This window comes from Akebia trifoliata, chromosome 11 (assembly GCF_017979445.1).
Source record: "Akebia trifoliata isolate Shusen 1 chromosome 11, ASM1797944v1, whole genome shotgun sequence".
In the NCBI taxonomy this organism is placed as follows: Eukaryota; Viridiplantae; Streptophyta; class Magnoliopsida; order Ranunculales; family Lardizabalaceae; genus Akebia; species Akebia trifoliata.
The window spans coordinates 45,357,483-45,369,713 of record NC_141385.1 but is presented as its reverse complement, the minus strand read 5'-3'; the positions used below and the strand labels follow the sequence as shown (position 1 = coordinate 45,369,713).

The window sequence follows — 12,231 nt, the reverse complement described above, 5'->3', positions numbered from 1 at the left end:
TTATCGGAATTAGGATCTCAATGAGTTCTTGTTCGTGACCAATTCCACACGTTTGATTTCAGCAAAACCCGTTTAGTCACATAATCATGAACACGTTTGATTGGTGGGAATGCAACACCACAATACCAATCGATGTCGATGCCCCCACACAATTGATGATCCCTTTTCCCACTGAAAAAGCTAATTACTTTACAGTTCACAACATACATATATTGTGTTTTAGATAACTATCACATATTTCTGATATTCATGAAAAATCCTCAGCTTTAGCTCTATCAAAATTTATTTGTCCCTTTTGATGCAGAGTGGTTGTCAGGTTGCACTAAACACACTTATTTCCACAAGTTTCTGAGAAAATGACTAAACCTTAAGAGACCTCCCATTAAAACAAAGGATAAAGATTATAAAATATTCATGTAAAAGATGCCCAAGATATGTCTCTATCTATACAACCAAGATTTCACTTAATCTGTAAAAGAAAATTTGCTCTCAATCATTCTTTACTTTTGCAAAAGAAAGAAAAACTGTCAAATGAAGCAGGACCAATTTCTTATAATATACAAAATATAAGAGAAACATCTAAGAAGAATATAAGATACAATTTATAAAAAAAAAAAATTGCTAAATTTCCTTCAAGAACAAAGCCGTGGTAAGGATCTTGTAGTACTGGGGCTAGATACTCTAGACTTCATGATTTTTGCCATTTGGGTTTGCATTTTCCTACAAACCTTCTCTAATTCCATTACCCTCCACTGCATTCCTTGTAAATGCACTTTGAGTTTCTCGTTCTCTGTTGAAAGATCGAGCTTTTTCGCATAAAGCACGATTTGATCAATGTCCTTGCTATTATGCTCCTCATTTCCTGTCTCTGAGTAACTATATGGGGAATCAACACTGGGTTTGGGAATGTTGGTATCTTGGAGTAAGCTTTTGAGCTTGGATTGCTGAGAGATGAGAGCTTGGACTGATGTTCTTGATGGAAATTTCGAGTTTTGAGCAAGGTGTTTGCAAGCTTCCGATGAGAGCTTTTCGTAGTTTAGCGCACAACAGATATTCATCTTTTCCTCTTCGGATAATCCGACATGAACCTGTTGAAATTCATGTTCAATCCATCATACTAACTCCAAACACAACCAAAGCTTCAAAAATGTGGGAAAATTCTTTAAATGGACCAAATTGCAAAAACCCATTATCCCATATTTTCTAACATACAAATCTCATAGAACCCATTAAATTTTTTTATAGAGATTTGTATACTCCAACTAAAAAAATATTACAATAGACATGCATCATTCCAACTTCACAGAAACCAATTATATTTAAAGCTCGAATTTTTAAACCAAACTTCAATCTACATATAGAGGAATTTCAATGAATATAATCCCATACCTCAAGATACATGTCGATGGCCCGATAAATCTCATCGTATGAGTCTCTTGCAGTATCTGGAAGGGCCATGGCTAGTGCGACAAACTTTGAAGGTTTTAAACAAGAATCAGGGGCCACTTCTGCAATATACAAATCAATCAAGTTTGCTACTTTCTTCAATCTTGTTGATGGCACCCAAGAGTCTCCTCCAAGAAGAAACGATTTCAAGAACCTCAAGACCAAATTCACATCGTAAAGAAAATTCACCCCAGGTGGGGATGGAACAAGTAAATTATCCAATGTTGCTTGATCGAGCTGTGCACCAATCATACTCTCTAACCTGTTTCGGCAACTTTTGTTTAAGTTCAAACTCAAAGCCACCCGAAGAATCCCAAATAAACTCTTGCAAGAAACAGAGCTCCGATCAAGCAAAAACAACAAGTCGATGACTGTCTCCGTGATTTTGTGCTTCTCATCTGAACTGGCACCAAATGATCTTGATTTTTGGTAATATAAGAGAAACTTACAGATAAGTACATGGTCGAATTTTCGGACAATTATGGCCTTTATCACTTTTTCAATCAAGTCAGGGTTCAATACCACAATATCTTCAAACCACCAAGTTGGTCGAGAGTAACTGTTCTTTGTGCTTTCGGTGCTTCTTGTATCACACGACAATCGGAAACCGGAGCTATTTGGGGAAGAAGTTGATGGACTCTCGTCGCTGGCCAAAGCCAATTTTAATACCAAGGAATCCAAATATTTTTGAAGGAGATCCGAAGAATTTGCAGCCGGAAGAAAATCTTCGCATTGTTTCAAAGCTACTAGAAGCTCGGACCAGCTCCAATGACCGATCTCTTCGAGGGATTTCTCAGTAAATTCGATTAAATTTTGTGGCATAGAGACGTCTTTGGTCATTTCCATGAAATGGGCAACACAATTTAGGAGGGAAATATTAGAGGGCGCTATTTCGATTCTGCCATTGTTGTAGCAGAACCTTACTATGTGCTCAAAACCCTCTGCTCCTCCTGGTAAGTCATGGAATATAACCTTAAGGTTCCGTGTCGTCTTTGTTGATTTACCGAATAATTTGCTTAATTTACCCGAATATAATGAAAGAATTTTCTGCAAATACCCATAAGAAAATAAATTCAAATTGTTGAGAAAAAGGAAAGAAAATAAAAATTCATTGAAAACAAGATGAGATACAAAAGAAAAAAAAAGTAAAGATGAACTACACTAATTAGAAGAAAATCAGAAGAAATGTAACCAAACTGAGAAATAATGAGTTAAATAAAGTAATCTAGAAATTTTCAGTGGTACCCTACTCACCAAAACCATTAAATTCATGAAATTTAGCAAATACTATATGAGATTAAAAAAAAAGGAGAATCTTGCACCGACTAGTGCAAAAGAAGGGTGAGAGGTCATTATAAATAATTAATTGTAGAAGGAGAATCAGGAAAATATGTCTGTCAATCAATCCAGCAAAAATAATGGGGTAATAAAACAGTAATAAATAACATGAGAGAAACCACTAATCCCTTTCAAAAGGGATGAAGGAGAATAAATAAAAGGCATAAACATTAAATCCCACAAAAGACTAATAAATGTGAGAAGAGCAAAAGATGCCCAGTCTATCAACCCCTTTTTGTAGAAAAAATGGTGAAAATAAGTGGTCAGTACTTAATGATAAATGAAATTAAAACCAGAGAGAGAGCATACAAGAATAAGAAATTTAAGAAGACCCACATCCCTGCAAAATAGGTAAAAATTAAATGGGGGGTTGGAATGGAAAATTATTGAAGGTATCATGGAGAAGTACAAACAGAGAAGATTGTAGTAATCATGGTAAAAATAATAATTAATTTAAAAAAAAAAAGAGAATACAACCCATTTCATAACAAACCCAAATCATCCCCAAAACTATAATCACAATAAAGATTTCAGGAGAAGAAACTAAGCCAATAATCACAACAATCCCAAGTTCTTCAATACCAAACTAGAAAAATAAAATTGAAGAGAAGTAATATCAGGAACTATCACAGCCACTAACAATCAAAGAAGTAAACAAACAAAGCCAACCCAACTAGCAAGTTGCGTAAAATTTAACAAAACCTTGCACAAGGGAGGGAAATCCCATTGCAGAGAAACCCAAAATGAAGAAAAATTACCTTATTAACCAAGAAAATCTCTTGCCCATTAACATCCACTTCAAGATCACAGCCTACCTCCTCCATCTCCTCTTTTTAACTTAACAAAAATAAAAAAAACCCAATACCCACTCAAAATCTCTCCAAAAACACCAAAAGAAAAGAGTCTTGACTTCTTCTAGATCAACCCAATAGAGAGAACAAGAAGAAAAGAAACATAACAAGACAATATTCTAAGATGGGTAACAAGACAACAGTAAGAGGTCTCTTTGATTCTGCTGTTAGTGCTCATGAGTTAATGGGAGAAGAAACAATTGGTTGGTTCTCAACATAGATAAAGAGACAAAGCAAGCCAAGAACTAAAAGACAGTGGAAGCAATATAGAAATGAGTAGAGAAGAGAGGAAGAACAGTGGCCATGGTCCAACCCACTCTCTCTGACATATCTGCAACCAATTTCTACTTTGAGATGATAAATATAAGAAATTTTGTGGGATACAAAACTTATAAACCAAGCTTTATTGTTGGCTATTACCTTCTCTTATTATTCTATTTTCTTCTCCTCTGCAAGTCTCTCAGTCAGCCCCCACACTATTCACCTCTGCAATTTTATATTAATTAAAAAACATACAAATAACACTCCCTCTCTCATTAGTCTCTTGTACCTAAAGTTTCTTGCTTTCCCATGTGAGATTATGTTTCCAAAATTACCCTCAACCATTTTGTTTCCCTCCATTTTCGTGATGTTGGTTGTAATTGCCAAATTTATTTATTTTTACCTAAAGTTGGGATGTTAGCTACTTAATTTAGCTAATAAAAAAGCATATCGGTATTATCAAACTTTATCATTTCATTGATCGATGGTTTGATTTATGATTTATCGTTCATTGATGTTAATAAGATATTAAGATCCTTCCCTTTAGTAGCGTTAGATCATAAATATATTTTAATTCTAATATATTTTAGCCAGATCCTAATTTTTTTTTTCTAGGCAAGATGGTTGGTGGTCAAAGGGTGATGGTGGGGGTTCAATGAGCATTGAACTCAAATTCATGAACCTTATGAACTTAGCTAAGTTGGCACCTTACCTTACTTAAAAACAAAAAATAATAATCTTTATTATTATATTTAGATAAGGCGGAGTAGAAGTGATTCGACATCCAAAATTGGAGTGGCCTTAAATGTCTCCACTGTTATATTTAAATTTAATATAATTAGAATCATTTTAGTGAAAAATCTAGAAAATTATAATTTACGATAGTATAATCATATTGCTTAGTTTTCAAAATGATTAAAGTATCATTTTTTACAATCTAATCTTCTAAAACCCTTTAATTAATATTTTAAATTATAAATAAACCCTTTTAATACACGTGCCTCTGCACATGCCATCTTCTAGTAATAATAATAATAATCGTAATAAAAAAAATAAATTATAACATTCAATGATGAAAATTTTAGGAATGAAACATAGAGATGAAGATGGTATAGCAAACAAAGAAATGAGAATTTTTTTTTCAATTAAACATTATTTTTTATTTAAAAAAAAAAATATACATGAACACTTCGCTACTCCGAAGTTCTAACTCCCAAGAGATCAAAAGTTTAATAACTAAAAAAAAAAAAAAAAAAAGAGTTAAATGATTCCACATTATTTTTATTTTTTATTTTTTATGCAATTTTTAATTCAACTCTAAACATAAATTTTAGTAAAATATGTATGAATACTTGGCAGCTCTTCATTCGAATTCGATAACAATAGAACAAAGTTAAATTGTCCTACAATATTTTTTGTACTTTTTTATTTTTTAGGGGGAAGGGTGGAGGGAGATTGTGATATTTAAACTACCATTGAATTGGGTCTACTAGAGGTCTAATGGATGTAAATGAAAAGGACTTGAATCTTGCCTTTTTTTAATGGGAGATCCACTTTCTACTACCCAAATATAATTCAATTGGATGAATATCATCTAAGTAGATTATGTTTTGAGATTTGTATGGTGTGGAAGTGGGACACACCAAAGCATCTTCACCCTCTCCCACATGTCCTCCACATGATCCACTATTAGGTAGTTGGAGGGGTACATGTCTAGCTGCATTGTCTACTAATCAAGTATGGATGCAAATGTAGTGTTTGAAGCACACTATCTCAATTAGGGTATCTCTTAGACCAACATTGACTAAAAAGGATTACTAATGGTTGCCAAAACAGAGTGCAAAAGGATTACTAAGGTAGCGTTTGAGAATGTGTTTAGAGAATATTTGTTTTGTACTTTTCAGTAGTCAAAAGATCTTTTGTTTTTGGAGTTCAAAATAATGTTTAATAAAGATCTGATGAGAAGCACTTCCATCAGAAGTTGAAAACTGAAAATTAATTAGAAATTAGAAACGGCTGAGACCCACTTTTGGCTTCCAACATTTGAGGGAATCTGTGGAACCTTAAGTTACATCTTATTTGGAGTGAGAATGCCCCTTGTACTTTTAATTTTTAACTAAAGTGCCCCTTAAAAGTATTTTCAAGGAAGTAAATGACAGAAAAGTCAAACTTTTGAAAAAATTATATATGGAGTGCCGATGTTACGATGGACTTTTGTGGACAGACTTGACGCAAGTTGACATGGAAGTACATAACTTATCAGAAAAAAAAAAAAAAAAAAAAAAAAAAAAAAAAAAAAAAAAAAAAGAGAAAATTTCTCTCTTGCTTAATATTTATCCACATATTTATTTTTTAGATTTTCAATCTTAAAAAGGATTGTAGTGCTCACATTGATTATAACATTGACAATCCAACAACACAGACATCTAGATTTCATTAAAATATTTATATTAAAAAATTAAAAGAAATTTAAAAAAAATTACTTTTTGAATTTAATCCATGGTGTATAAAACGGATGGCTACCAAGCACCTACATTTAAAAATAACATGTTTTTTTTTTAATTTCTTTTTTTAAACTTTATATAATTTTATCATCAATAATCCCATGTCATCGGATCATGATTTTGAATGTCACAAGATGATCAGAGCTGAAAGATTCTTTTTTTGCATTATGGGTAGGAAAGAGAAATTCTCTTTTTTATTTTTTTAATAAGTTATGTGCTTTCATGTCAGCGTGTGTCAAGTCTGTCCATAAAAAGTCTTTCATATTATCAACACTCAAAAATATATTTGGAAAAACACATCCTAAATACTGTTACCATGCAACTAATCGTACAAAAGCACTTTCCATCAGAAATGCGTCTAATAGAAGCACTTCTTTGAAATGCATTGGACTCCCAAATGAGACCTAAGGTAGTGTTTGAGAACTCACATAGAGAGTGTATCTCAAACTTTTGGCATTCAAAATTGTTCTTTTATTTAGCGCTTGGCCACATATTTGAGAAGCACATGTTACAAAAACAAGAAGCCAACAAACAAGCAAAAGTGAAAAGCAGCTCAAAACAATTGTGCAACCACAATTCCACCAGATGTACATCCCCAAATGATCCTAACACCGCGTTTGGAGTCCCTTTGAGTGGACAAATTTTAGCTTCTCTCATGTCAAAGGCAACTTTAGGTCAAAAAATTTGGCATGCACTCGACTTTTAGATTCTCATGAAAGCCAAAATCAAAAAGTCAAATGTAAGCGAGAAGCCTAAGCTACCCTACCTAGACCCACTCTTAGTTTCTCCCTTTTGCGAGAATTCAGACATGATGCAAATTATGTGTTTTACTTTTTGGAAGAAAACATCCCTCATTTTTTAAGTTAACGATTAATAAAATACCACGAAAGTGTTTCTAGGGTTATATGATTAATCAAATATAATTTAAATGCCCCACAATTTCATGAACAGATTATAACCCCAAAATGTATTTCCTGAAAATTATCATTAAATAATTGATGTCACAGTCAAAATTGTTATAGAATTGATTCAACGACAATTGATTTCATGTGAATCACATAAATAGAATCAGAGCTTCCTCAAGTCTGCCCTAAGACTGTCTAATTTATTTCAATCTCTTGGACCTCTCTTTTAATTTTTTGTTTTGGTTTGTTTTAACTCACATTCTCCTCAATGAAACTTTTTTCTATATTAGAGAGTTACTATTGCCACACGAGCTTTTACTAACGACACACTAATTGTGTGCAATTTTTTGATTTACATAGGAATTGGTGTGGCATTAGTAAAAGTTAGTGTGACCATAGCAGCTCTATTTTTTTAATGTCTTCCCATGGATAAACAAATCTTGTCGCTCCAGTTAATTTTATCTAAAGTTATTTTTTTTCTTCATTTAATTCAAATTTATTTGCATCCATTCTCATTTCTACAATCTGTGCATCTTTTGTTGTTGTTGTTGTTGTTGTGGTTATCATCTCATTCTTTTAAAACCTTCAACTTACATATTTTTTTCCCTATTAAGGTTCATTATAGATCTTTGTGGTTTAAAACTAAATTATCGTAACCAATTTTTCCTTATTTACTACTCGATCCAACATTTTAATGAATATGGTTGTGGAGGATTTTTTTGTAAATAACCTCAAGAAACTTAATTAGCACAATCAATTCAACCCAAACGTCTGTTTCAGGGCACTCATCAATATTATACTTGTCAGAAAATGTTATGATGTTTAAGTCAGATTCACTGGTAAAATTTTGATAGGACTCGCCGAGTCATCTCGATATCTTTCTTGAATGAGGGGGACATTTGATGTGGATCTTCCTTTGCATTGAATTGCCCACGATTCAAGATCACTCATTCGACATATTTCAAATATTGCCCGAGTCAATTGAGTTTTTGTATTTTTTTTAAGATAAAAGTACTTAATCTTTTTTATGATTTAAAATTTATACTATTTAAATACAATGTGATCTTGAGAAAAAATAAAATAAAATAAGTAACATAAATTTAATAATTTTTCAATTAAATTATTAATCACACCAAGATGAGATGATTCAAACGAGTTAACTCGATTTCCAGTTGGGACGAGACGAGAGCAAATACCAAATTTTAAAACCTCTGCATCGTTAATGAAGGATGGTTTCATCATTTAATTCCTCCACCAAGGTGTGGGCCAGATACCGTGGTGGCTAAAAATGTGCCACGTGTCATAGTATGATTTGATGTGAACGTTTGCCCATGAAAGCTGAAGTTGTCAATCATTTGGACTCTGGCCACAAATGTGGCAACTGCAAGTATTTTTTAAATGACAAAGTTACCCTTTATGTGGTAGTGGGCATAAAGGGATTTTTACATTTCTATGAGGGTAGTTTCGGTGAATTATAATCATTCTTCAATCATCTCTCTCTCTGATTTCCCTTTCCAGACTGGATTACCTGTAATATACGTTGTCCCAAAATGCCCGAACCTATTCCCCTAATTACTAACGTATCCCACTTCACAAGGTTTCCTCCTTAAGATAGGAAGACGTGAAGAACAGTGTCTGGTCTGGTGGCCCATTTTTAGGTTATAGTGATCAAATCAAGTGGTTGGAAATCCTCCATCAGAACCATCACTTGGCTGGCAAAAGGTTCATTGATCAGTGGACCCAAAATATGTGCCACGTGGATCTATATGGTTGTTGGCTATGATCACATCTTAATCTTTGGCAAATTTGAATATGAAATGGAATTTTTTTTTTATAAATTTTTTTCCCATCATATGGGATTTACCTACATCTACCTTGTTTTAGGTGCAAACATAATCATAGATGCTTTCCACTTGTATCTCGATGAAAAATATCTATGATTTCGTACATACATCCACATCAGCGATGTGAGAATCGATGTACATTTTAATGTTACTTTAGCAAATCCATTTGATTAGTGTAGATGTGGGGATCAACATGTAACCCTTTTATCAAGACAAAATAAAAAGTGTGCTACCAAAAGAGCAACTTAATGAAAAACAACTAATTCTTATCTAAGAATAATTTAATTCATGAAATCAAATTAAATTGATTTTATTTTTATTATTAGTGTTGTCATATCTATAACGTTGTCAATTGGGTCCATTAGCCCCTAACCCGACCCCCAAAAAAAGTAAGGTTGAATTCCTAAAGATAGGTTAGGGGTCAAAAAAATTTAACTCATTAAATCAAGTTATTAAAACTTAACAATGCCGAACCTCATCCTATCCGTATATGTATACTATTTTATAACAAATAATATCTAAAGTATTTTATAAAATGACAACTTCACACTCATCCCTAACCATTTTTCAATTACGATGGAGTTTGAATACCTATTTTGATGAAAAGTAATATCAAACAACTTTGAAAGAGGCATAAGTTTAATATTTTTTATAAAGTCGGTAAGTCTTTTCAAACTCAATAATCCGGACTTCTTAAGATCGGGTTTAAGATTAATTGACTTAGATTCAATAGGGGTTTAGGACCAATCTAAGTAAAATTGCCTCTATAGGGATGGTTTAACACACAACCAAGTCCAATCTCCCGTCACTATATATATGGGAAATGTTCAGCACCCTAAGTTTTACCACACACTTTAACAAACGTTTTTTGTCCTACATGGGTTAGAAGTTTTGGAATGGGCTGATTTTTGGTGAGGATGATCTCTATGATTAGAAGATCATCCTCCCCAAAAATCAGCCCATTCCGAAATGTTTAGCCCTATGTTTACACGTTGAAAAATCGTGGACCGTCCATTTTTTGTAAACCATTTTTGATGGGGTTAGAAGTTTTGGAATGAGCTGATTTTTGGTGAGGATGATCGCCTCACCATAGAGATCATCCTCACCAAAAATCAGCCCATTCCAAAACTTCTAACCCATGTAAGACAAAACACGTTTGTTAAAGTGTGTGGTAAAGCTTAGGGTGCTGAACGGGACCCTATATATATATAGATAGATATATATGGGTCAGGTTCCGTGTACACATATATCTACAATGTGTTTTGTCCTATGTGAATTAAAAGTTTTGGATTGAGCTGATTTTTGGTGAGGATGATATTTATGATAAGAAGATCATCCTCACCAAAAATCAGTTCAATTTGAAATTTTTTACCTCATCAAAAGTGGTTTACAAAAAATGGATAATCCACGATTCTTCAACTCATAAATATGGGGATACAAGTTTTAGAATTAACTGATTTTTGGTGAGTATGACCTCTTCGTCATAGAGATCATCCTCATAAAAAATCAGCTCAATTTGAGACTTTTAGCTTACACATGACAAAACATGTTATAAATATATGAGTAGATATATGTGTGCACGGAACTTGACCCTACATATATTAAGTTGATATCTTTTGACAATGTTTGTCTATATGGGTTAGAAGTTCTTGAATGACCAATTTTTTTGTGAGGATGATCTCCTCACCATAGAGAGCCCTCACAGAAAATCAGTCTGTTCTAAAACTTCTAACCCCATCAAAATTATTTTAAAAGTTAACGGTGGAAACTATAATCACATGAGGCTGCACATGATTTGGACTAAATTTCAAATTACTAAAAATTCAAATTTGCACTATTCTTTTGTTACCACAACAAGTGATTCATGTTCGTATTCTATGCTTAGTAAAGAAAGAGGCTACATGAGATACCTGGTTTTGAAACCTTGTTATCAATTTCGAACTACTAAAATTCAAACCAGTATTCTTTTGTTACCATAACAAGTGATTCATGTTCATATTCTATCCTTTGAAAAGAAAGAGAGCTAGAAATGCTTGTGTTTGATGGACTAAATTCATCAAATAAATGAAGGATGGGAGAATTCAATGGCTCTATGCTGTTGAATATGGGGAACATAACAAATTTCAATAGCCTTGAATTGTTGAAATTTGGTTTCTAATATTCATGGGCCTTGGATGTCGATTTTTTTATATTTAAATTTTCATGTAGTGTATCCAATCTTGAAATTCATGGTATCCATTTATCTGACTTTTAGCATTCAAATTTTTTTTTCTGATTCTTATGTATCAAAAACACGTATCTTCAAGTGCCAAGTGTTTGACTTAGACTTAGTGCAAATTTTACCCCAATGGCCTTAAATAGTATCTTGTTGCTTTTCTTTCAAAACTTGAATGCTTTTATTTGTTACGGTGTGTTAATTAACTTGCAACGTACTTCTATCATAACTGAGATTCGGATATTATTGCAAAATTGTGAAAATAGATAAAATAATATAAATCCATTGCTCTTATATATTGCTTCAATTAATTTGCTAAACGACATTACTAATTAGCAGAGTAAGAGTATATTCATGCATGTTTCCCTAGTAATTGGGATAAGGTGTAAAGGGTAATTCATCCACAAATCATTGAGTCATGGAAGGTGATACTAAGTGGGATAAGGTGGAACCACATTATGCTTCCATGCACACCATATGTAGGCAACCAAATTTCATCGATTGAACCCTACTACTAGTATTAGTGAGGGAGGGACATCACAAATTAAGTTGAGTCCATGGTTCTATCGGTTTAGTTCTTATTGGTCACTGTGGTCCAAAGCTCGACGGGGGAGTGGCTTTATGTGTGGGAAATGATATGGTATGTTTATCTCCAAAGGAGGACTCTATAACTAACGAAGTTATATAAAATAAACGTCTTACAATATTATCAATAAAGGGGTGGTGGCGCAGTTGGCTAGCGCGTAGGTCTCATAGCTTCTTGAGTTATCCTGAGGTCGAGAGTTCGAGCCTCTCTCACCCCAAAATTCATATTTTCTTTTACCATTGGAAGTAATCCATCTCAGCTTTGGGACTTTGAACGTGGGC

At 33.2% G+C, this 12,231-nt stretch overlaps 1 protein-coding gene and 1 non-coding gene across 5 annotated transcripts; one reads left to right on the top strand and one right to left on the bottom strand.

The window, feature by feature from the left end:
• Positions 1-532: 532 nt before the first annotated feature.
• LOC147392047 (Phototropic-responsive NPH3 family protein) lies at positions 533-4,179 on the bottom strand. Of its 4 annotated transcripts, none has more exons than XM_086459920.1 (4): positions 4,056-4,179; positions 3,543-3,966; positions 1,390-2,493; positions 533-1,088 (listed from the first exon to the last, which is right to left on the bottom strand). In XM_086459920.1, exons 2-4 carry the CDS (start codon positions 3,606-3,608, stop codon positions 633-635), a joined length of 1,626 nt encoding a protein of 541 aa, XP_086316046.1. In that variant the 5' UTR covers positions 3,609-3,966; positions 4,056-4,179; the 3' UTR covers positions 533-632. The 4 variants fall into 4 exon arrangements, with proteins under 4 accessions (XP_086316046.1, XP_086316047.1, XP_086316048.1 ...); XM_086459921.1 differs by having other exon boundaries at positions 3,543-3,621; positions 4,056-4,133; XM_086459922.1 differs by lacking the exon at positions 3,543-3,966 and having other exon boundaries at positions 4,056-4,177.
• A 7,902-nt stretch (positions 4,180-12,081) lies between these two features.
• TRNAM-CAU (transfer RNA methionine (anticodon CAU)) lies at positions 12,082-12,167 on the top strand. Its single transcript is given in 2 exon segments — positions 12,082-12,119; positions 12,132-12,167. It is a non-coding gene; the product is annotated as a tRNA-Met (tRNA).
• Positions 12,168-12,231: the final 64 nt, after the last annotated feature.